General features: G+C 59.0%; 9 protein-coding genes across 9 annotated transcripts; 4 read left to right on the top strand and 5 right to left on the bottom strand.

The window, feature by feature from the left end:
• Positions 1-1900: 1900 nt before the first annotated feature.
• On the top strand, positions 1901-3992 carry DCS_00647 (phosphoglycerate mutase family protein; the record flags this gene model as incomplete). Its single annotated transcript, XM_040797986.1, has 2 exons — positions 1901-1938; positions 2018-3992. 2 exons carry the CDS (start codon positions 1901-1903, stop codon positions 3990-3992), a joined length of 2013 nt encoding a protein of 670 aa, XP_040658869.1.
• Positions 3993-4653: 661 nt separating this feature from the next.
• DCS_00646 (uncharacterized protein) lies at positions 4654-5708 on the bottom strand (the record flags this gene model as incomplete). Its single annotated transcript, XM_040797985.1, has 2 exons — positions 4654-5333; positions 5399-5708. 2 exons carry the CDS (start codon positions 5706-5708, stop codon positions 4654-4656), a joined length of 990 nt encoding a protein of 329 aa, XP_040658868.1.
• A 1679-nt stretch (positions 5709-7387) lies between these two features.
• On the bottom strand, positions 7388-9332 carry DCS_00645 (cation efflux family protein; the record flags this gene model as incomplete). Its single annotated transcript, XM_040797984.1, has 4 exons — positions 7388-7529; positions 7593-8345; positions 8419-8637; positions 8713-9332. The coding sequence occupies 4 exons, from the start codon at positions 9330-9332 to the stop codon at positions 7388-7390; spliced, it is 1734 nt and encodes a 577-aa protein (XP_040658867.1).
• Positions 9333-11841: 2509 nt separating this feature from the next.
• On the top strand, positions 11842-13380 carry DCS_00644 (uncharacterized protein; the record flags this gene model as incomplete). The annotated part of the gene is made up of 3 exons (XM_040797983.1): positions 11842-12100; positions 12156-12349; positions 12409-13380. 3 exons carry the CDS (start codon positions 11842-11844, stop codon positions 13378-13380), a joined length of 1425 nt encoding a protein of 474 aa, XP_040658866.1.
• Positions 13381-13826: 446 nt separating this feature from the next.
• Positions 13827-14484, bottom strand: DCS_00643 (ubiquitin-conjugating enzyme E2; the record flags this gene model as incomplete). The annotated part of the gene is made up of 2 exons (XM_040797982.1): positions 13827-14219; positions 14272-14484. The coding sequence occupies 2 exons, from the start codon at positions 14482-14484 to the stop codon at positions 13827-13829; spliced, it is 606 nt and encodes a 201-aa protein (XP_040658865.1).
• A 1061-nt stretch (positions 14485-15545) lies between these two features.
• On the bottom strand, positions 15546-16265 carry DCS_00642 (zinc finger domain-containing protein; the record flags this gene model as incomplete). Its single annotated transcript, XM_040797981.1, has 1 exon — positions 15546-16265. The coding sequence occupies one exon, from the start codon at positions 16263-16265 to the stop codon at positions 15546-15548; it is 720 nt and encodes a 239-aa protein (XP_040658864.1).
• An 890-nt stretch (positions 16266-17155) lies between these two features.
• Positions 17156-18131, top strand: DCS_00641 (putative methyltransferase DPH5; the record flags this gene model as incomplete). Its single annotated transcript, XM_040797980.1, has 3 exons — positions 17156-17284; positions 17346-17470; positions 17531-18131. 3 exons carry the CDS (start codon positions 17156-17158, stop codon positions 18129-18131), a joined length of 855 nt encoding a protein of 284 aa, XP_040658863.1.
• A 2131-nt stretch (positions 18132-20262) lies between these two features.
• Positions 20263-20661, bottom strand: DCS_00640 (uncharacterized protein; the record flags this gene model as incomplete). Its single annotated transcript, XM_040797979.1, has 1 exon — positions 20263-20661. One exon carries the CDS (start codon positions 20659-20661, stop codon positions 20263-20265), a length of 399 nt encoding a protein of 132 aa, XP_040658862.1.
• Positions 20662-20784: 123 nt separating this feature from the next.
• DCS_00639 (uncharacterized protein) lies at positions 20785-22547 on the top strand (the record flags this gene model as incomplete). Its single annotated transcript, XM_040797978.1, has 3 exons — positions 20785-20817; positions 20953-21048; positions 21132-22547. 3 exons carry the CDS (start codon positions 20785-20787, stop codon positions 22545-22547), a joined length of 1545 nt encoding a protein of 514 aa, XP_040658861.1.
• Between the last annotated feature and the right edge of the window lie 308 nt (positions 22548-22855).

Raw genomic sequence — 22855 nt, 5'->3', positions numbered from 1 at the left:
TTCGCGTGCACCGATAATACAGTATGTCGACGGGTGTATATGTGCATGTACAGTCAGGACAAAAAGTACTCCATGCTTGTACTTGTACTTACCCTCGTAACGCAATTGCTTACTGTTGCAGTATACTGTTCAGTGCAATACTTGTACTCAAGTGTGCACATACAAGTACCTGTACTTGGAGCATGCTTGGAGCTCGGGGTACAAGGCTCTACTGTACTTGCGTGTACTTACATGTATGCTTCGTATAAATATCGTATGTTATGACTAAAAAGCTAGAGTAAGTGTACGTATAGGTACATGTACAGTACACACTGTAGGTACTTAAGTGTACAGTCTTTTTTTGGTGGTTCTTCAGGAGGAAGTCGGCATGTGCTCGTCACCCAAGTGCCTCCTAAGGTGAACGATTCGGACGCAGGTGCAGTGCCATTCGTCTCCCGCTCCTGTAACTGTACAGAGAGGTGCACGTGTACTACCTAGCATCTACCTACAGGCACCATGGTATATACGCTGCTGGAAAGGGGTGCCGACGTCGTAAAGTCAATCACGGATATGGTGAAGTACATGCTGTAGTTGTAGTGCAGAGGCAGCCACTAGTGTTAGGTGTTGCCAAGTACTTGTACAAGCCCTGCTTGTATGGTCACTTGCAAGTAAGAACTTGTACTGAGGCACTTAGGTGCGACAAGTCGTTGTAAGTACCTAGTAAGTAGTACTCCGCAGAGGCAATCGAATTGCGGGGCCTATCACGCTGCCGAGTACGGAGTATTACGGAGTACCGTCAGTGAAGTAACCACATACAAGTACAAGTAAGTACTTGCAGAGTAATTACCGTACGCACAAGTAGGAGTACATGCATGGCAGCCTGTAATGACTCCCTAGAGCTGGTACATGTACCCGTTATTCCTCGCTCCTGCCATCCTCCGTACTCGGAAGGGGTGCTCATTCATCAGCTTAGCTTGTTAGCATGTAATGTATATGTACCGTCCCTATTCGCTCGACATTTTCGCTTCCTCCCTCCATTCGCTGCCACCTCTGTCACGCCTCGTATCCGATTCGCCTTCAAACAACCTCATCGCACCTTTCCGCCGTGTCGCCCACCTACGACTTGACAGAAAACCTTCAACTCATACGAGCACCAGTGCAATTTATCGACCTGCTCGGGCTTGGGGCGAGAACTCGGTAGCGTCCCTCGCCTTCTGTCCTGTCCTGGCTTCGGCATTCATCATTGGCCAGCACAAACCAGAACCCTTGTCGATTTTTTGTCTCACTTCCTTGTTCTACCACTTTCTTGCTTCCGAGACCCCCCCCCCCCTCTTAATCCCCTCTCCTCCTCCCCTCCCCCATGTAGGTGACGTGACCCCGCGTTGCTGCTGCTCTCCTGATCACCGACCAACGACCCATTACGCGATAGCGTACCCATCGCCATCGCCGACGCGACGTCCGATCCTCGCCCTCTCGTCTCGCCGTCACCGTCACCGCGGCTCGGGCCCCTTTGCCTGCAGCTTCCCGTCCTTCCAACCGTCCATCTCCTGCACCCCTCCTGCGCCTCTCCCGCACCGTCAGCTCTCTCTCCGACGTCGTCAACCTGTCACCAGTCCAATAGGCTCACGGCAAAACCAAAAGCAAGCCAACCACCAGCCGACGATTTCCGCCTCAGGCATACCCCCATGCACGTATTCCTTTCATAGACACGTCTAGCGCACATTGCCGTCGTCACCACGGCCGTCATCGCCGTCAACATATTCACATATTCACCACATCGCGCGTCATCTACCACCTCCCTTTCACTGACTCGAAACGCTGCCTGGTTTCCCTCCCCGGGGGGCCACTTGAGCAAGCACCTACCTGACTCTACTCATCCTCATACGGCCTCGGTCTCTCGACGTCTCGGCACTTCTCCGTCATGACGGATTCTCCTCCCGCATATCTCTTCGTCGTGAGGTAAGCCCCCCCCCCCTTGTCGTGCTCAGCCATTGCCAAAATTATCCCGTCGGCATTCGCATGTTCTGACTCGGCGCAGACACGGGAACCGACTCGACGCTGCGGACAAGAAATGGCACCTCACCTCCCCGACCCCCTACGACCCTCCTCTCACGTACGGTGGCTTTCTGCAAGCGAGGCAAGTTGGCAACCAGATTGGCAACTACCTCGAGCAGGCCAAGATCGACAGCCAGCAAGGATCTCGCAACGGCCACCATGGCACCCACCCCACCAAGCGCCGGCGCTTCAAGATTGTCATCCACAGCTCCCCCTTCCTCCGCTGCGTCCAGACGTCGATCGGCATCAGCTCCGGCCTGGCCCAGACCTCACCCGATTCCATCTACAACCCCTCCGACATCATCCTCCCCAGGTCGGCGCCCGGCACCCGACCGTTCGAGTTCAAGTCGTCCCTGCTTCGAATCGACTCCTTCCTCGGCGAATGGCTTTCGCCCGAGTACTTTGAGACGATCACGCCGCCACCCGGCCCCGCCCTCATGGTCGGAGGCGCAAAGGCGGAGCTGCTGAGAAGGGAGGACTATGGCGCCTACGCCGACTTTGTCCCGCGCCCGGAGGAATCCGAGAGGAAGGTGTCTTCCTCGAGCTCCCTGTGGCAGGCGTCGCCGACCACGAGCCCTGGAAGCGGAATGCCTTCGCCCGGGGCCGAGAACGGCGGCGTCTGCAACCTGTCGCAGCTCTTGACTGCCCTGCCCTCTCCGGAGAGGAAGGGGTACGTCGCGCCGAAGCCGACGTATGCCGTGTCGGGCAGCGGCAGGATCCCCGACGGCTTTGTCTCGCACGCGAGGGACGCCTGCGTCACGGTAGACTATCAGTGGGACTCGACGAGGGAGCCGCTCGACTTTGGCGACGGAGGCAAATTTGGCGAGGAGTGGACCGCAATGCACAAGAGATTCCGGGGCGGCCTGAGGAAGCTGCTGAACTGGTACGCGACGACGGACTCGGCCGCCAACTTGGTCACCAAGACGGCGACGGCGACGGCGACGGCGAGCACGGCCGACGTGGAGCGCGAGGACGACCAAGGTGACCAAGGCGACGACGTCGAGACAGTCGTCGTCATCGTCTCGCACGGCGCCGGCTGCAACGCCCTCATTGGCGCCATCACGCACCAGCCGGTGCTCATGGACGTCGGCATAGCCTCCATCACCATGGCTACCCGCAAGCCGAACCTCGACTACGGCCAGCTGCGGAAGCTGGCCGAGGCGGCCCATCCCCCCGACGCGGTCGCAGCCGCCAAGCCGCTCGTCCAGGTCGACAAGCTGTACGACATGCGATTGTCGGCCAGCACCGAACACCTGCGGCCAAACTCCAACTCGACGCCCGTCTTGGCCGGAGCGCCGTCGGCGGGCATGGTCTGGAACGCGCCGAGTCACGGGGCGCGTGGCCGAACGCCGACCTTTGACACCAACTCTGGCGGACCGGTCATGAGTCCCTTCACCTACTCCGATCCGAACCCGGTTTCTTCTCCCGGCAGCCGCAGCGCATCCGCCAACGCGGCGGTCGGGAAACCGTTCCGGCGGGACTCAGCATCGTTCCGGCCCCTGCAGCGCGCCCCGACCGTTGCCACTTCGTCGGGCTTGTGGACCCCCGCCCCGTCCTCGCTGCGATTGATGGACGAGGGCGGCGAAGACGGCGACGACTTTGCTTCCATGATGCCCAACTTTGACCAGAAGCGATTCCAGCGCGCCGTCGCCGACGAGGTGGATGAGCCTTTGCCGACCTTTGTCCCGTCGGCAGCGCGAGCCGTCGGCGGCACGTCGACTGCCTGGGCAGCCAGCCACTCCGTCGCCAAGAACCCTCCCAGGGGCCCCGTCCTCGCCGCGCCCATCAAGCTGGTGACGAACCTGGGACCCGACAAGCCGATTGAGGAGCTCAAGATGTCCAAGCTCGGCGGCGGCCTCGGCGGCCTCTGGGGCCTTCCGCCGCCTCCGGACGAGGCGGAGCGGTTTCGAGATCTCAGCCACAGCAAGCGACGGTGGACCCTCAACGAGCGTGCTTGATTGATGTCGCAGGCCTGTCGGGCGTGTCGAAGGAAGTGAGATGATGGGTGATGTGATTCTCTCCTGCGCCGCGGGGCCTTGAGCCGTCGAAAAAATTTCCATGCGCATGTATGTATATTTCCATATATATACCCCCCCCCCCCCGACTGCACCTAGCATTTGCTTTTGTTTTACTTGCGTCCTTTTTTCTGGACCAGCTGTGGCCATGGTGATGCATCCGGCGCTGGGATTGTGGTATGTGGAGGCGAGGCGAGAACCAGGGATTGGGTTGGCTTTCCTACTGTACGGTACAGGTGTGCACATGGCCGTTGTCGCAAGCCGATGCTGCGTCCGGCCTTTTCTTGTTCATTTAATTTATTATTCTTCAAGCAACGAGGCTCGGACGGCGTCCGGCAGAGGTGAACTTTCGTCGCTCTCTTCGCACTTCATTCGCCAACAAAGCGGTTTTGTTTACTTCTCCAACTCTTCTTGTTCGTGTCATGTGCCTAACTTGCTGTGCATGAAAATCAAAAACGGAAATGCGTGACGATGCCTGCCCTGGCCTGCCAATATGGTGGCCGTGGATCGAATACATGGGCCCTCTCTATACCAAAGCCGAAACGTCACACCGGTACTTGTCGAACGGGACACTTGGAAGCAAGCAAACTAGTGCGGGAAGGGCTCAGGCCGGTCCGAACATCTTTGTCATGGCCTGGTGCGCCAGCTCGACACCCAAGAAGGTGGCGGCGTTGGCGGGCACAGCCCTCGTCAGGGCAGGGCCAAAGCCCGGGAAGAAGGCCTTGAAGCCTCCCTTGCCGTAGAGCTCGCGGACGACGCCGCCGATGGTTACGTTGCCCTCGGCCGTCTGCAGCCTCGACTTGACGGTGTCGACGGGGAAGACGGGGATCCACATGGCGACGCCGGCGGCGGCACCGGCGCAGGTGATGGCGGTAAGGCTCAAGGCGCCGGTGGGCTTCCCGGTGACGGGGTCGCGGGGGCTCAAGGAGCGCTTGATGTATTCGTAGGCGGCGAAGTAGGCGGCGGAGCCGGGCCCGTCGCGGGCGAGGGTGGCGGCGCTGCCGCGGAAGACGCTGCGAAGGCCGCCCTCCCGGTAGAGCTGGCGGACGACGTCTCGGGCGCCGCTGTACTTGGGCTTCTCTCCCGGCGCGAGCGCCTTCTGGCCCTGAACTTGGAGGATGACCTTGACGCGCTCAAAGGGCGCCGTGATGGCCGTCATGGGAATGGCGGAGAGGAAGCCGGCGGCCGAGATCTGGGCGATGGATAGGCCGGCGCCGGGGGCCGCGGGGGAGATGGAGCCGACGATTTGCTTGCCGAGGTCGTAGCCCCAGAAGGAGACGGCGACTGCGTGATCGGGTCTCGCGTGAGCCATGAGCGGAGGGGAGCTTGGGGGGGAAAGATCCACGTACACATGGGCGTGACGCCGACGAGGGGCGCGCTGACGCCGGCGTAGAGGCCCCTCCGAAGGCCGTCGCGGGCAATGCTCTTGCGGACGACGTCGACGGCCGATGAGTAAACGCCGCGCTCGGCCGTCTGCAGTCGGACCTTGACGAGGTCGAACGGGTGACCGACGATGACGGCGCAGATGCCGCCAAATCCACCGGCGGCGAGGGAGCGCAGCTGGGACACGAGGCCCGACTTGGCCGCCACCGCCTTTTTCTCCTCGGGAGCCCTCGTGTCGGGCGCGGGCAGCTCGTCGAGCTGCTGGGAGGAGGACATGGTGGGACGGGAGAAGGAAAGGGACCTCTGGAGGAGGAGAGGGGGAGAAGCACACAAGGAGGAGAGAGGCCGATGTTGACTCGCCGGGTGATGTGAAGGGTGCAGGAGGAGGGACGGCAGAGAAGGAAGGGATCGCAACCTAAAAATCGCGAGGGCGTGGGTTAGGTGACGTTGATGGGGGTTGGAAGCTTGGAAGGGGAAGGAGGGTGTGATATTCGGCGGAAGGGAATCTCCTTCCAGAAATGACGCGCCGACGACCGGACTGTTGGACTTTGGATTGCAGAAAGCGCAGAGATGGATGGTCCTTCCTCGCAGGTCTGTCCTCGCAGCTTAGTGACATGTGTAAGTACTCCGTACATGACGAATTGCCGTTGCGGCGTGGCGTACATGTACTTTGCGTTAAGTTCCATTCAAGTATTACGGAGAGGTCATGTACTACACTTGCGTTCCGGGCTGTCACTATTCCCAGACCTAGTGTACAAGTACGGTACATGCACTCTGTACTCTACCGAAGTACCTTCTTGTGCCTCGGCCTCGGCTGCGCGTGGGGTCTGGCGCCGGTCGGCCGGCTGCAGACAGAAGGGCCAATGGAAGTGCCGAATTGACTCAGTGACCCCGTACATGTCATGTACTTGTACTTGTACTCCGTAAGTACATTAAGGACTATTATAAGTACTTGAGACCTATCCGCACCACACCGAATGCGTGCCCTGGTTGATGCGCCGCTCGCGGAAGCATCAGGTGCAGAACAACGCCCCGCCGCGTGCCCGGCGCTATTCTCTGGGGAAGAAGCTGTGACGCGCATTCCGCAATGTTTTGTTCACGTGTGTACATGTGGTAGACGAGCACCAATTCTCCAATATGATTGTGATTTGCGGCACACGATTCCTTCACTTGTCTGTACAATCCCGAGGCAGCTTCCTCGCTCCATGTTGCTATAGCGCCTGTATTTGGCACGTCATAGTGGTACTTGTACATGGAAGTACAGGGTGTGTAAGGCGTACGTACTCCGTACGGAGTACTTGGGTACGAATTCTTAACACCTACTTATACTGCAACTGTACATGTACTGCGAGTACCCTACAAAGGTACCCGACACGTACCTACCCGTCCCGAACCTACAGTACTGTACTCGTTAAGTAAGTACTTTGGTAAAGCATGGCACATGCTTCCTTCCATGTGCAAGTACAACTACGCCGTAGTTACTGTATAATACTCCGTTCATGCCAGTACCTCCATGTACTGAACACCGTCCCTGGCATCTATTACCACCTAGTGCGTAAGTACATGTACACGAACAGCAGGCAAGTACACCTACAGCTTCGAGTGCCTGGTGTTCGTGGTGGCACCAAGGCGCCTTGCCCTGACGACAACCGATGGAAGAAGCCATCACATGCAAATGCTACCAATCACTTGACCTTGACGAGCTGCTGCGAGCACTCTTACGTGCCGTGCAATATCGGGATGCAATACATAGCTTGGTATTAATATTCGGTACAGTAATGACTACAAGCGGTCCGCCAATGCACCTCGACGTCCCCAATGTCCCTTGCCGAGCGTCGCGCTCCAAGCGCTGTCGGGACACCATCCGTGTGCCATGGACATGTACGTGAGCATGAGAGCACGACGAACCGAGCGAGGCATGCCATGCTGTCGCTGCCGCAAAACGGCAACCCGCCTCAAGCGCCGTGGAGGCGTGACGGCGGCGGGCTTCGGACCCGGCCAGCTCGCTGCGCCCAGCTCGATGCCGTCGGGGAAGGCGGAGGCACCGATGGACCGAAGCGCTCGACGGTCAAGGCAGACGCCGAGCTCCCGTCGGCCCTGTGCGTCCTCTAAAACGGCTTGGGCGTCATGGGTGTTGCCGGCGCCCGCCCCCGTGCGCACCAACATCCGTGGTCGCCTTCCCTCTCCACCTGGACGACAACATCGATGCCCTCGGCGAGCAGGTACAGCCGCACCCGGTCTCGCGCATCGTCCATGGAGATGCCCCGGGCCACGGTGACGTGGACGACGCCGACGAGCTTGGTGCTACCCGCTCCGCTTCCCGTCCGGTCGTCGAGCCACAGCTTCGGAGCCGTGTAGCTCGTGACGCCGCGCTGCTGCAGGATGCCGCCGAGAGAGTTGCGCAAGTTGTACTCGGCATCCTCCGGCACGCTGAGCAGCAGCCGCTTCGCGCACGAGACCACCAGCGGCTTCGACGAGAGGAAGATGAGGACGGCAATCAGGCACGAGGCCAGCGGATCCCAGCCGGACCAACCCCAAAGGCTCGTCAGGATCGTCGACACGATCACCGAGACGCTGCCGAGCGTGTCGGCGAGGACGTGCAGGTAGATGCCGTGCATGTTTTCGTTGTCGAGCGATCCGCAGCCGTGGCTGTGGCTGTGGCTGTGGCCCTCGTGCGTGTGCTTCTCGCCGTGTCCGTGTCCGTGATCGTGGCTGTGGTCGTGGCTGTGGTCGTGGCTGTGGTCGTGCCCCGAGTCCCCATGCCCGTGGTGATGGTGGCCGAACGCCATCATGCCCACCAGGTTGACGGCGAGGCCGAGGCTGCTGACGATCAACAGCTCCCCCAGACGCTTCGTCTTGGTGCCATCCCACAGCCGCTCGAAGGCCTCGAAGGCGATCTCGACACTTAGCAGCCTGCCGCCGTCCATCCGTCAGCGCGAATCGTCGGTGAATCGTCGACGAGGAAGAGAAAGGACATCAGACTCACATGAGGAGGATGCCGTTGGCGAAGCCGCTGAGCGTCTCAATCTTGCCAAACCCATACGGAAACTTCTGGCTTGGGGGCCATTTGCTCATGACGGCCGCCAGCAAGCCGACCAGCAAGGCGACGCAGTCGAAGAACATGTGTATGCTGTCGCTGAGGAGCCCGAGAGAGTCGGTGACGTAGCCGTAAAAGGCCTGGACGACCATGAAGCAAAAGTTGAGCCTGGTGGCCGACAAGTCAGCACCCGACCCGGGGAGAAAGAGGGGAGAGAAGGGGGGGGTTGGTTGCCACGCTCACGTCATGAAGTAGAAAATCCGTCTCGAGTCTTTCTCTGCTAGGATGGCGTGGAGGATGGGAATCTGGGTCGTGTAGGGAAGAATGGCCCTGGTGAAGCGAGACCGTGGCGTCTTCTCGTCGTTGGCGTGAGCGTGGGCGTGGACGAGGCCGTGGCCGGGACTGTGCACGCCAGCGTCATCACCTTGCGTGACGTGAAATTGGAACTGATGGAGCTGGTTGTGGCTGTGGCTGTGGCTGTGGTCGTGGTCGTGGTCGTGATCGTGGTCGTGGTCGTGATCGTGATCGTGATGGTGCTCGTGCTTCGGCAGCGACGCCGACTTCTCGGGCGCCCATCCTTCCAAGGTGTCGAGGGTGACGGGCGCAATCTTCCCTCGCATCAGCGAGACGCCGCTGGCGTTGGAGGCCTGGGAGCTCGGCCGGTTGCGCGAGGGATGGCGGGAGTGCGAGTGTCCGCGGTCGAAGCCGCGAGCCGCCTCCTCCTGAAGCGTATCTCTCGACATCGAGCTTCGCCAGGCACTCCTTGGCCCTGGGGAGAGGGAGTGTGGGTGCGACTGAGAGTGAATGTGATGCTGATGGGCGTGCGGGAGGGCAGAAGATGGCAAGGCGTAAGGCGAAGCCATTGTCGTCGGCGACAAAAAGCGTAGTTCGTGTGCGCTGTGCTGCACCGTACGGTCTGGACGGGCGCTGGTCAAGCGTCGTTGCCGTCGCCGAAAGCGGGTCGACCGTATCGATGCGGGTCTTGGATGGAGAGGAGACCAGCAGCTCTCAACGGGTTAGCCGCACCGTCATCCGTTGGAGGCAAGCTGACGCTGGTTCGGGCAAGGTCCCTTTCCCAACCGACGAGGCGTCTGTGTATCGTCCTCGCGCCGGCTCGCTCCTGGGGCTTGGGTGAAATAATAGGAGGAGTGGAAGCTGGACGGCGGAGGGTGGACGGTGGGCAACGGGGGGCGAGAGGGGGTAGAGAATGGGGGCGTGGGGGGCGGCGGCGGCGGCGGTCCTGTGGGTGGGTAGGGGGGGGACGAAGACAATGGGCGAGCAAGGAAAGCTGAATTCGGATGGCGCAGGCAGTTGTCGAGACGACAGTGACTCTGAAACAAATCACGTGATGCGAAGATTGTCTCGTCGGGCTCGTTGCGCATTCAATATCAACGCCCGTCCGAATCGGCTTGGTGCAATGGCCAACCAGCAGGAGAGGAACAGGAAAGGAACAGGACGGGAGGAAGACGGGAGGACAGAAGGACAAGTGAAGGTGCACTAATGTAGTAATAGTGCGTTGTATTTAAGAGCATAATGAAAGTAAAGCGCACGCACATGGTACCCGTACTTGTACGAGTCACGCAAGGACAACTACAGCACCTCTCTGTAAGTATAAGTACTGTAGGAGCCGGTATTCATGTTGTGCATCAACAATAGGCGAATGTACAGTAATTACGGAGTACGGAGTACGGAGTACGGAGTACAGGCATGGTAAATGTACAAGGACTTGTGCTCCGTAATTGCTTGTACAGTACTGTACTGTAGGTGTAAGTAATACATGTCGGAGGACCTGGTGCCCGGGTTGCATGCCTGCAATCGCTTAGCACAGTGCTGTACTTGTGAGTACACCTACTTACTGTACATATGTTAGTTGCAATTAGTTGTACAAGCATGCTCCGTAATTGTGCATATGAGGTAGTACTAATACTTACTCTCATCTCAGTCTCTCTCTCATCTCAGTCTGTGGAAGGGGTGACGGGACGAAATAGCGTCACTCGTACCTTGTGACTGCTTGGCGATCGTCCTTGAAAAAGGCAGGTAATACGGAGCACCTTGATAGGTAGGTCCGTCCTCTGAGGTATCTACTTGTACTTGCTTTACGTTTATTTCTGTCGATAAATGAAGGTACCGTAGACTTTTATTTTTAGTGACTCTTTAGGTGGGAATCGGTGTACAGAGTACTTTGAATCAATGACCTCGCTGGCGGACATGTACTTACTTAAGTACTTGCACTTACTGTACATCCAGTATTACCTACTGTACATGGAAGTACGTTGTACTCGTACGGAGTACTTACTCCGTACATACAAGCAGAGGTACAGATGCAGTACCAGAGGGCCCTCCGTATTTGTACCATCCATGTACATGGAAGACGTCCATGCATGCCTGTACATGCACGAGTTGTACTTACTTACACCTACCAGTGGCTGGAAGGAGTGCCAACTTACTTGAGTGATTACGGAGTACAAATACCTACTTACATGTAATACGGAGTACATGTACTCCGTACTTACTTAGATCCCTCGATGTGTGTGTTTGTGCACCAACATGCAACGATGTACTGTAAGCACAGTATGGCTACTCCGTAGTGCACGAGTACTTACTGCACTTACATGTTACATGTGCTCCGTAAGTAATTACTCCGTACACCTGTAGGTGCTCCGCACTCTGCATGTACGTAATTACTTGCATGCACAACTGAAACTGTGCATGTACCTCACAGAAGGTGTACTTGTACTTGTACAGTACTTGTACTTGCTCGAGAACGGAGTACTCGTAAAGTAGTTGCCAGGTGGGTACCGACTCCACTGGCCAGCGAGCCGCCGCCTACCACCACCACCGGATTCAACGCCAAGCTTACAAAATGAAGGCAAGCACCCCCACTGTAGCTCGCCCTGACCATTGGACTCGGACGAGTCGTCCCGTCTTGGAAGGCTGGACGTTAGATCCCGCAGCCTGGAGCCTTGCACGCGCTCGAGCGTCGGCGGTATAATACTGTGGCGACGAGGTGAGGTGACAATCTCGGTCCAGCTACGAGCTGCTGCTGTTGCATTGCCGAATCTCGCCCTCCCCTCCGTTCGTTCGTTCGTTCGTTCGTCCGTCCTTCCTTCACTTCTCCGTCCTTCACTCCTCTCCAGTCTCCGAGTCCGACTCATCCGGTTGTCCTCCTTGTTGCAGTGCTACTGGCTACTTTCTGGTCGGCCTGCTGAACGGTGCCATGACGGCATAGGCTGCCAGCGCCTCATCTCTCATCGCTCTCTCTCGCATCAACCACAAACAGCCGAAACAAAAAGGAAACAAGCAAAAGAAAGGAGAAGAGAAAGTGGAGGAGCAGGAGACAGGAGGAGACGAATTCTAACTCTCCCTCTCGCCATGATCGTCCCATTTCTGGCCTCCCTCCTCGCAGGCGTCCTCTTCGTCATCGTCGTCAGCTATGGCTTCACCACGCTCGCCTGGCTGCGCCGAACCCTCGGCAACGCCATACCGACCCGATATCACCCCGCCGAGAGGCCCGAAGACGAGAGGATTCAGATCTTGGTTCTGGGCGACGTCGGACGGAGCCCCCGTATGCAGTATCATGCCATCAGCGTCGCAAAGCATGGCCGCAAGGTCGACATTGTCGGATACAAAGGTCCAAGACGAAACCCCCATCGCAACCTTTCAGCCGTGCTGATGTGAAGGTGCAGAAACGGCGAGGCATCCCCAGCTTATTGGCAACCCGCGCGTCACCATGTATCCTCTCACGCCAACGCCCGAGTGGATCGTCTGGGGCAACCTGCCCTTCTTCATCAACCTTCCCTGCAAGGTGATGCAGCAGTTCTGGACCCTCTTCTACACGCTCATGTTCGCGACGCCTCCGGCGCAGTGGATCATCATCCAGGTTCGTCTCCGCAGTCTCGTCTCTCGGCTGGTGAGGAGAGCCATCGGTAACGGTGACAGAATCCGCCATCGATCCCGACCTTTCACGTTGCCCTCCTCGTCTCCTTGGTGCGCGGTAGCAAGGTGATTGTGGACTGGCACAACTACGGTCACTCCATCCTAGCCCAAAAGATTCTGTACCGACCCCTCGTTCCCTTTTACCGATTTTACGAAATGGAGTTTGGACGATTCCTCGGCAACGCCAATCTCTCGGTGACGGATGCCATGGCTCGGGAGCTCAAGGGGGGGCAAGTCGTGCTCAAGGGCCCCGTCTACACGCTGCACGACCGACCGGCGGAAATCTTCCAGCCCCGACGGTCAACTAAGGAACGCTACGCCTTCCTGTCCAAGCTGCCGGAGACGAAGAGCCAGGCGGCGGATATTGTCGAGGGCACGGTCCGGCTCATCGTGAGCAGCACCTCGTGGACGCCCGACGAGGACTTTAACATCTTGCTCGATTCCCTCGTCGCCTACGCCAACGCCGAAGCCGACGCCGACGTCGACGCCGAGCCGCCTTCGCCGATTCTCGCCGTCATCACGGGCAAGGGTCCGGAGAAGAAAAAGTATCTCGAGAAGATAGCCTCGCTCCAAGACGGCGGCCGACTCCCCGGCGTGCGCATCGTCACCGCCTGGCTCTCCAGCCGCGACTACGCAGCGCTGCTCGCCGCCGCCGACCTGGGCGTCTCCCTGCACAAGTCGAGCTCGGGCGTCGACCTGCCGATGAAGGTCGTCGACATGTTCGGGTCTGGCCTGCCCGTGGCCGCCTACTCGGCCTTTGAGAGCTTCGGCGAGCTCGTCAAGGAGGGCGAGAACGGCTGCGGGTTCGAGACGGCCTCGCAGCTGACCGCGATCCTTCGTCGGCTGTTCAGCGTCGCCGGTGACGAGGAGCTGGCTACCTTGAGGCGGGGTGCCGTCAAGGAGGGGGCTCTGCGGTGGGATGACGAATGGGACCGGGTCGTGGCACCCTTGATCGGATTCACCAATGACAAATAGACGGACGGGCGGGTGGATGGTCGACAGAGCTGCCTGCCATGGTGGGACAATGATTGATATTGGCGCCGATTCCCCGTGCTCGTTTCCTCCTGCCCGGACTTGCCCAGTGACTGCGACTGCCTGATAATCCATACTCCGAAACACCGCCCGAATGCGACACCTCCATGCATGCGTACACAGCTACCGTCCATGTCCATGTTCCACCTTGAATCCTCGCCATCGCTCGCTCTCGCTCTGTTATGCTCTCTGTCACGCTCTCTCCCCATCTCTCGCGCACTCCATCTCACGTCTGCCCCTCCTAACCCTCGGCAAGTCTCTCTCTCTCTCTCTCTCTCTCTCTCTCACACACACACACACACGCCCCCCCCCCCCCCTCTCTCTCTCTCACGCCCTCTCTCTCTCTCTCTCTCTCTCTCTCGCCCTCTCTCTCCCCCCCTCACCCTCCCTCAGTCCTCGCCCAGGCTCTCCCGCACACACTTCCTGACGCGTGACCTGTACTCCTTGTGCTTGCCCTCGCGCTCCTCGCGCAGGAGGCGGGCCGCCTCGACGTTAGCGGGGCTCTCCTCGTTGGGGCTGTGGAAGAGGCTGATGATGCTGAGGAGGATCGTCTCCGGCGACTGGACGGGGGACCAGCGCTCCGACGCGTCCTCGTAGCCGTACTCGTCCTCCTCGGGCGGGTGCAGGATGGAGATGCACAGCTGGCCGGTCGGGTAGATGTTCGGGTGAAAGGGTACCGGACGTTGAAACGCAAACGAGGGGGGCATGTGCGGGTACGTGGGGGGGAAGATCATGCGGGCGCGAAAGTTGCCTCCTGCAGATTCGCGAGCATCGACGTCAGCCTATTGGGGGTTCGGCATGCTGCCACGCATCACGGCGGGCAGGAATGGGAACGCATGGACGAGGGAGGGAGCAAGCATCGGGGCGGAAGGGGGGAGGAGTCTCACCGCCGTAGTACTTGCAGTCGTCGGTGATCATGAGCATCACGTCCCACTCGAAAATGTTACCGTCGTTGACGAGACCGCAGGAGATGCCGGGCAGGTCCCGGCTGACTTGAATCTCCCGGAGCTGCCGGCTCAGCAGCGACGCGGCCGCAGAAGCAGACATGTCGACGGTGCGGTCCAGAGGGAGATGGCGTGCTCAATCTCCAAAAGGGTGTCGGCTGCGGCTTCGTTCTATACGCACGTGCAGCCTGCTGTCTCGCTCTTCGCCGTCGGGGGTAGTAGGAAGGGTCGACTTGTCGTGACACGACCATTCAACCGAGGTGTCCGTCACTGCCGATGCAGTTGCGTCGTGAGTAGGATCAGCCTCGAGTCGCTCAGCTCCCTCACCGTCGAAGTGGCCAGTGGCGTGGTTGCGGGGTCGGCAACGAGGTTCCGGCCCCCTGAGCGTCAACTCCTATCAATTCATGTCGGTCGGCAGTACGGAGCAGAAAGTACTTACTTAGTCGTCATCTCAGTCCCTTTTTCCGCATACGTCTAATAGGGACAAGACGGGCGTTTTACAAGGTCTTGGCCGCCCAACCACCAGCTTGCTGGCGGGGCTGGAGGTACCCAGCGGCTCTGTAACTGGTAATTACAGTACTCCGTACTTGCGCTCGACTTGGCCTCTGCTGTTGGCGTGAGGAGCCATGGTTACTGACTGCACTGGCAGCAGCTGGTATTACGGTATTACGGCCTTGCATTGCTGCGTTGCGCAGTGCGGCATGGGATTGCAGTGCTACCACCTGTGCAGTCCTTCCAGTAGTTGCTGCACATCTCACTGCTGTACATGCACAGGCAGGTACTGTACTAGGTTCCTAGTAGTGATGCCAGTAAGGTTAGTATCTATTAGGTAGATACTCCGTACTAACCTGTTAATTAATGCCTTGGTGTCGCATCTTGGTACGGTTGCCACCCACCAAGGCATCACTAACTGACCTACCTCCAAGTGCCTGTAGGTACTAGGTACCAACTACTACCGTACAACAGTGCTGTAATTAGGTACTGCACACCGTACGAGGATGCTTGGGTTGCACCATGGCGGCATCTCACCGAGGCCCGATTGCTCTGTGGAATCAGCGCCGCACCTCGGCCGTTTTCTCTCGTTGCCACAAGGGGGTATCATTCTCCAACTCTCCACGGCGATGCCATGTCGCCTTCGTACTCCCGCTCAGTCCATGCCCATCGTCACGTCCCTTTCTTGGAAGAGCCAAAGCCCGCAAAGCCCATCTGGGCCATCATATCGTCATCGTCGTGCTCCCCTTCGATCCGCACGTCCTCGCCGTACTCGGTCTTCACCTTGGCTTCCTCTTCCCTCTGCAGACGCCTCTTCTCGGCCTCGGCCCTCCTCTTCCGCCGCTTCTCCTCCGTCTCCTCCTTCTGCTCCTCCTCCCGTATCTTCAGCCTCTCCTGCAGGTCCGTCGCCCTCTCGCGGTCGAGGTCCTCCTTTCGACGGATGTAAAAGGCGATTCGTTCGTGGACCTCTTCGGCCGTCGCCCGCCTGACCTCGGTCGTCTGGCCCGTGTTGGCCAGGTGTTGCGGCGTGTTGATGTGCTCGACGAACTGGAGATTGTCCTTGAAGGTGAGGTCGCAGGCGTCGCAGTAGAAACCGGCGCTGCGGCCACGCTTTCCGACGCCGGCGCCGGCGGGCACGAGTTGTGTCTTTCCAATCTGCGCGCTGAGGTCCATGACGTTTCTCCGCGCCGACGTGTACGTTTCGTCGCCCGTCAAGGGCTTGTAGTACTTCTTGCCCGCGAGCTTCGCCTCGTACCGAGCCTTGCGCTCCTCCTTCTCCATCGCCTCGCGCTCCCGAGCCTTGGCGGCGTATTCGTCGAGGTTATAGCTCTTGCGGAAGTCGGTATCGCCCGCGGGCGTGCCGTAGGCGCCGCCCTTTTTGGAGTCTGACATGACGAGGCGGGATGCCGAGGGAAAGGTAGGATGTTGGATCGAGTTGTTTGTTGATGCAGACGGGAGATGGAGAGAGTACCAAGACCAGTTAGCGCCATGACGTCCTGCCTCAGCGATAAGCACAGGCACCAGAGTATTACCTGGGCGGCACGGTAAAATACAGTACTTAAGTACATGTACAGTGGGGTGGCAAAAGTGTCGATTCACTTTGTAGTAGTAGCGCTACCGAAGTTGAATCATCATTTTTGTCTAGTGGCTGTTCATACAACAACACTAGACGACGTAGCGAGGCGTACGGAGCGCAAGTACTTCATTACCATTACCTATCTCAAGAGTACATGCAGATAAATGTACTGTATTTATACATACATACATACATGATAAGCAAGTGCTTCAGTACTTGTACAAGCACAAGGTAGTCCGTGGGTGCCGTGGGTAGGTACTAGGTAGGCAATGGATACCAGGTTCTTCGTACAGTACTAGGTAGGAGTACTGTATACTAGTAAGTAAGAACGCACGGATACACCCAAGTACAAGTAATTACATGTACCTGTAATATGGCTTCGCTGCGCTGCAGTCTCTCACGGCTCTGGCACCGCACGACACAAGTACTGGGTGCCTGAAGTGTTCTGCCGTACTCCGTACTAATTATTTTGATTACAAGTACGAGTATTACTACTCCGTACTACGGAGTACAGTAAGTACATGAGGTGTACTTACTCCGTACAGTACATGGTTTTCCAGCAAAGTGACTCGGATGCCCCACCGCGGGGCATTTTTCAATGGAAACCCGGTGATGGCATACTTACTTACAGCACAGATGTGATCGATGCTCTCATTTTTTTGGTCCATCAGGTACAGCAATCAAATCAAGCAGACAAAAGACCACCATGCTGTACCTCGTGGGCCTCGGCCTCTCCGACGAGACAGACATCACCGTCAAGGGGTTGGAGATTGTCAAAAACGCCTCGAGGGTGTACCTGGAGGCCTACACCAGCATCCTGCTCGTCGAGCAGTCCGTCCTGGCAAGTGACGGCTCGGCATGGCGGCACCGACAGCAGGACCGCTAACGGCTCGCAGGAAGGCTACTATGGACGGTCGATAACCGTGGCCGACCGTGAAATGGTCGAGTCCAACAGCGACGAGATACTGCGCGGCGCGCAAAGCGAGGACGTCGCCTTTTGCGTCGTCGGCGATCCGTTTGGGTAGGCGGCCAGCCCGACCCGACCTTGCTTCGAGGCAGCTCGTGGCTCATATTTTCGCAGCGCGACGACGCACACCGACCTCGTCATCCGAGCGAGGGAACTCGGGATCCCTGTCCGCACCGTGCCCAACGCGTCGATCCTGTCGGGAATCGGCGCCTGCGGCCTTCAGCTGTACAACTTTGGCCAGACGGTGTCCATGGTCTTCTTCACCGACTCTTGGCGGCCGTCGTCGTTCTACGACCGAATCAAGGAGAACCGATCCATCGGTCTGCACACCTTGGTCCTCGTCGACATCAAGGTCAAGGAGCAGAGCTTGGAGAACATGGCGAGGGGTAGGCTGATCTACGAGCCGCCCCGGTACATGACCGTCGGCCAATGCGCCCAGCAGATGATTGATGTCGAGGAGGAGCGCAAGGAGGGCGTGTACGGCCGGCACAGCTTGGCCATCGGCGCCGCGCGCGTCGGCGGCAAGACGGAAAAGTTTGTCGCCGGCACCTTGGAGCAGCTGTGCAGCGCCGACGAGGAGCTCGGTCCTCCGCTTCACAGCTTGGTGCTGCTTGGGCGGCGAGCCCACGAACTGGAACACGAGTACGTGCGCCAGTTCGCCGTCGACAGAGACGAATGGGATCGTCTCTGGAAGGAAGACTATGGCAAGCAGTAAAGGAGATGATGTGCACGAATGCATCCAGCGCCTCATCGTGGCAGTCGTCTCCCGTCGTGCCCGTCATGTCCACCGATCCGTCGTGCGGGCCTTGATCCTCCTCATCAACAGAATGGACGGTTCCCTCAGCAAGCCAGAGATGTCTACTCCGTAGCCTACTCCGTACTCCGTAGATGAATGGACGGATATCGAACCCCCCCTCCCCCCGAGGTGAGCAAACCTGCTTGACAAGGAGGTCGGCGCAAGCCTGATTGGTGCGGGTAATTATGCCTTGTCGGAACGCGAGGGTCCCTGTCAGCCGACACGGCCCTGCCAACTCCGGTGAACACAAAAGCTCCGAGCCGGGATCATGCAGACGGGACAATCATCTACCCGTGAGCCGAAAAATGCCATGGGATTGGGTGACATGGTCTCTCTCCAGCACGGGAACGACGCGGGAGGATGCGGGTCGCTGACATTGTCGGGGTTTGCGTCGTCAGGCCGAGACGAAGCCGCTCCCCTCGTCGCCGGCCGAGGGATACGACTCGCTCGCTACCGCTCGGTTCTCGACCACGCACGTGTCATGTTGGTTCGGAATGGAATGATCAGACTTATTTTCATCTCGCTCACCCGTTCCCTGGATTGGCATTTTCCCATCATTTTGCACTCGGCCACGGAAGGCGTGCCGCAATGGTCGGTCGTACCGTACAACTTACCTCGTATGGGCGCGGGTGAAATCGACAAAAAAGGTGCTCTCGTATGCATCTGCATCTCTTCTCTGCACACTCCGTACTCTGTCTGTCATGTATACTCTGCATACTCCCTGTTCTCTGCGCTCCCTCTCGTGCTCGTATTCGTGCTCATACACTCACGAGGGCACGAGGGCAGGAAAAGAGGCGCGGAGGAGTGGACGGGCTCCAGGGCCGCATCAGTCTGGCGTCGTCCGCTGGTTGGCACCACGGCCATCGCATCGGGGATTGGGGTGGGGAGCACGAGGACAGGCACGTCATGTCGTTCTGCTCCGGCGCTCGTCCAGGTGCCAAATGCTCAGCCCGTGCCGCTGGGTGCCCAACGTCGACGGTCCAACACGACACGACGGCACTCCTTTTCAGCCCCAACGCCCCTATCCAGAGCCTATTGGTCCGTCGAGCGGGAGTGAGGACGAGCACGGGGACGAGTGGATGAAGTGAAATATGTTACCTGCGAAAACACCGACGGCGACCTGCGAGTCATCTTTCGACACACCCACTCCGCTGACCGTCCCTCCAGCCTGGACTGGACAGCTCGATCGACACTCCTCGTCACCCAAAAAAGGGGTCGCCCATTCGGTCTCGATCCGTCCCATCATCATCGTTCGAAAGAAAGACAGAAAGAAAGACATCCGATATTCGATGAGGACGTGGTCAAACTCGACATGTATCGCCGGCTCTGTGAATGGGGCGTCCTTGGCATGGGAGGAATCGAGCAAGTGCGCTCCCACTGGATGCCGGTGTGACATACTTGTGCTTGAATCCCTCGGCTGGCAGGCATGCGTCGGCTCCATTCAAGTCGCGCAAATCAAGTTAAAAGAGAAATCGAATCAAATCGAATCAAATCAATCATATCATATCGACGTGATGCCGCCTTGCTACGAGTCCGAAAATGGCAGGCATCTCGAGCACCCGTGGCCAATGTGGCAGAGGCGGCAAATGGGGAAGGCACGCACGCACCCAACTCACTGTCACGGTATTATCCTCGTTCCCCAGACCGGTTGCCCCTTCCCCGCAGAACTAAACAAGGGCTGGAAAGGAGTGGCCCGTGGCCAACGGCTGATTTTCGTAGCCCAACGTCGGTCGCATGTACTCGTTACTCCGCAACGAGCACCTGTACCACACGGCATCCCTTGCTAGGTGGTATGAACACGAGTACTCGATACCTCGAGACCCAGTGGGTTATCGGCCGCCGAAAGCCACAGGTCATCAATGAACCCCCATCCCATCCTCCCCCCCCCCCCCCTGGCTGGCCTTGGAACTCATGCCTCCTCCGCCTTCACCTCCGTCACTCTTCTTTTAAACACCGTCGCCGCCCGCCGCCCACCGCCCATTCGCCGTCTTCCCAACCAGCGTCTCTCACCACTCGCAGCCGGCCGTCAGGGTGCGACTGCTTAGTTGGTTCAATTCAAGAGGAATAGAGGGCAAAATCGTTCAAAGGACCCAGGCCAGCTGTTGTGCGAACGGCCCCTTCGCCTGGTTGCCGGCGACCAGTCAGCCGACTCACTGCTCTCTTCCCTTCCCTCTTCACTACCCTCTTCCCTACCCTCTTCCCTACTACCCTCTTCCCTACCCTCTTCCCTACCCTCTTCCCTACCCTCTTCCCTACCCTCTTCCCTACCCTCTTCCCTATCCTCTTCTCTGCCCTCTTCTCTACCCTCTTCTCTACCCTCTTCTCTACCCTCTTCTCTACCCTCTTCTCTACCCTCTTCTCTACCCCCTTCTCTACCCTCTTCTACCTGTCCCGTGTACTTACATACACACACTCTCTCTCCCCTGTGCACTCTGCCCAGACGGCCCATGGTGCCAGCAATTGTTTCTTCTTCTCCCCCCTCCCAGTCTTCTCCCATCGGCCGTCCACGAACAATTTCAAACTGTTCATCGCCGCGTCCCTCTTTTGAATCCCGTGGACTCTCTCCCAACCTATGCAGCCCATCTACGTCAAGGCCCCCCTCTCCGTGAGCCCGAGTCCTGCCCGCCTGAGACATTTTCTCCTGTTCCGCCGCCGCCGCCGCCGCCAGCCTGCCGCATCATCTCAGCTGCACGCGGGCTGACCCCTGCCCTCCCATCCTTTGCCGAATCGACCCGAGCAGGGCAAATCGCGGTTCTTGCTCTTCGCCGCCTCACCTCCCGACCTTGGACCGTCCCTTTTCCGCTATCCCGACGAGAGGATGGCCCTATCTGGAACGGTACGTCCTCGCGCGGTCTGGTCTGGTCCCCAGAGGCACGGCCCAGAAACTCGTGTCGCTCGCGCGCTGACACGCCAGTCCAGACCGTCTTCCCCTGGGAATGTCGGGATAAGGAGGACCAAGCGAGGGCCTCGTACGAGCACCCTCTCCGCCACACCAACCATGTCTTGGTCGAGGAGAACACGAGGCTCAAGCGAATCCTGCGAGAGAACGGCATCTCGTGGTCGCCCATAGCCCAGGCGCATTTGCAGCAGGTGAATCCGGCGCTGCGGAGAACCAGGTCGGCCAAGGCTGCCCACGCCCACGACTCCGCCCGCCCCGCCCTGCCCACCGAGGTGATCCTGCGGATTCTCAAGTTCGCCATGACGAGTCCTGCTCCCATCATCGACCCGCTGAGCCCCCTCGTCGGCGAGAACCTGTCGGACGAGGAGAGGCTTCGGGGCAACCAAATCGCCATCCACTTCCTCGCCACCTGCAAGGCCCTCCACGTCGAGGGCACCCGCTACCTATGGGAATGCAACAGCTTTACCTTCACAACCCCCCAGGCGCTGCGCAACTTTGCCGAGCTGGGCGCCGAGTTTCGCCAGAGGATCACCCACGTCAACCTGCGCGTCGTTGCCCGATACTTTGACGACCAACGCCGCAAGCACAAGCTCGAACGCTACTACCACGCGGACCTGAAGAGAGACCAGGTCCTCAAGGTCCAGCTGCGACCGAGGGAACCGCCGCTCGTCCGCGGCGGCTTCCGGTGCTACACCTGGACCCAGATCGTCGACTTCCTCGTCGCCCTACGCGCCCCCTACGACCCTGCCCACCGCTTCCGAAGCGACCTGAATCCCAGGCCCCGTCTTCTCCCCGCCCTCGGTTCCGTTCGACTCGACCTCATCAACTTTTCCGACACCCTGCTGCCCTTTTCCGGATCCGAACTCCACGACATCGCCAGTCATGAGCTCGGCTGTACCCTCAACGAGCTCCGGGTGACGGGCATGCCCTTCGACGACGCCGGCATGAAAGCCTCGGCCGAGCTGAGCGGCATGCTCAAGGACGAGGGCCTCTACCTCGACGGACCTGCCGCCTTCGTGGCCCACGCGAAGCACCTGCAGCCCCTGTCCGGCAAGAAGTGGTGCGCTCGCGTCATCCGCGCCTGGATAGGGGACCCTTCGGCCTCGGACGTCGATGACATGGCCGACGACGACGCCAACGGTCACCTGGCTCATTTCAGCGGTGGCTATCACCCGAGGCTGGGTGCTCTCCCTCCGGCCCCGGCAGAGGAGGACCATCCGCCGTCGACTCGGGACGAAGACTCCGTTATCTGGAAGCGAGTCTTGAGCTCTCGGGATGGTGTCGAGCGTGAGTGGGTCCAGTTCTCACGATTCAGTGGTTACGAGATCACCGATTCGGACTATGACTCGGAAGATGAAGGAATCTGCCCTTGCTGCGGAGAAACCCACCCAGGCTCGTCCTTTCTCGAGTTCATGATGGACGACGTGGTGGACTGATCCACGCCGGCACCTTCACTTGTGTTCTTTGGTCCATTAGGCGCCGCGCGGCCGATTCTCGAGCTCGTGGAGCGGGGAATGAGCGGCGTGATAGATACCCCCCCGGACTGCCAGAGAGAAGATGATGAGCTCACGCGCGACTACCATGTGGCAGGTTGGTGGGCGTTCGCCTTTCGCGTGTACGAGTTGTCGCATCGCGTTCAAGTCGCTCCTCCTCCCTTGCCGCGCGAACCGAGCAGGAGAGGGCGAGGAAGGACGACGATGCGCTAGGTACTACCTATCGTCGAGGTGGCGACGGGCATGGAGTG

This window comes from Drechmeria coniospora, chromosome 01, assembly GCF_001625195.1.
Source record: "Drechmeria coniospora strain ARSEF 6962 chromosome 01, whole genome shotgun sequence".
In the NCBI taxonomy this organism is placed as follows: Eukaryota; Fungi; Ascomycota; class Sordariomycetes; order Hypocreales; family Ophiocordycipitaceae; genus Drechmeria; species Drechmeria coniospora.
This window is presented reverse-complemented; position numbering and strand designations above follow the sequence as displayed.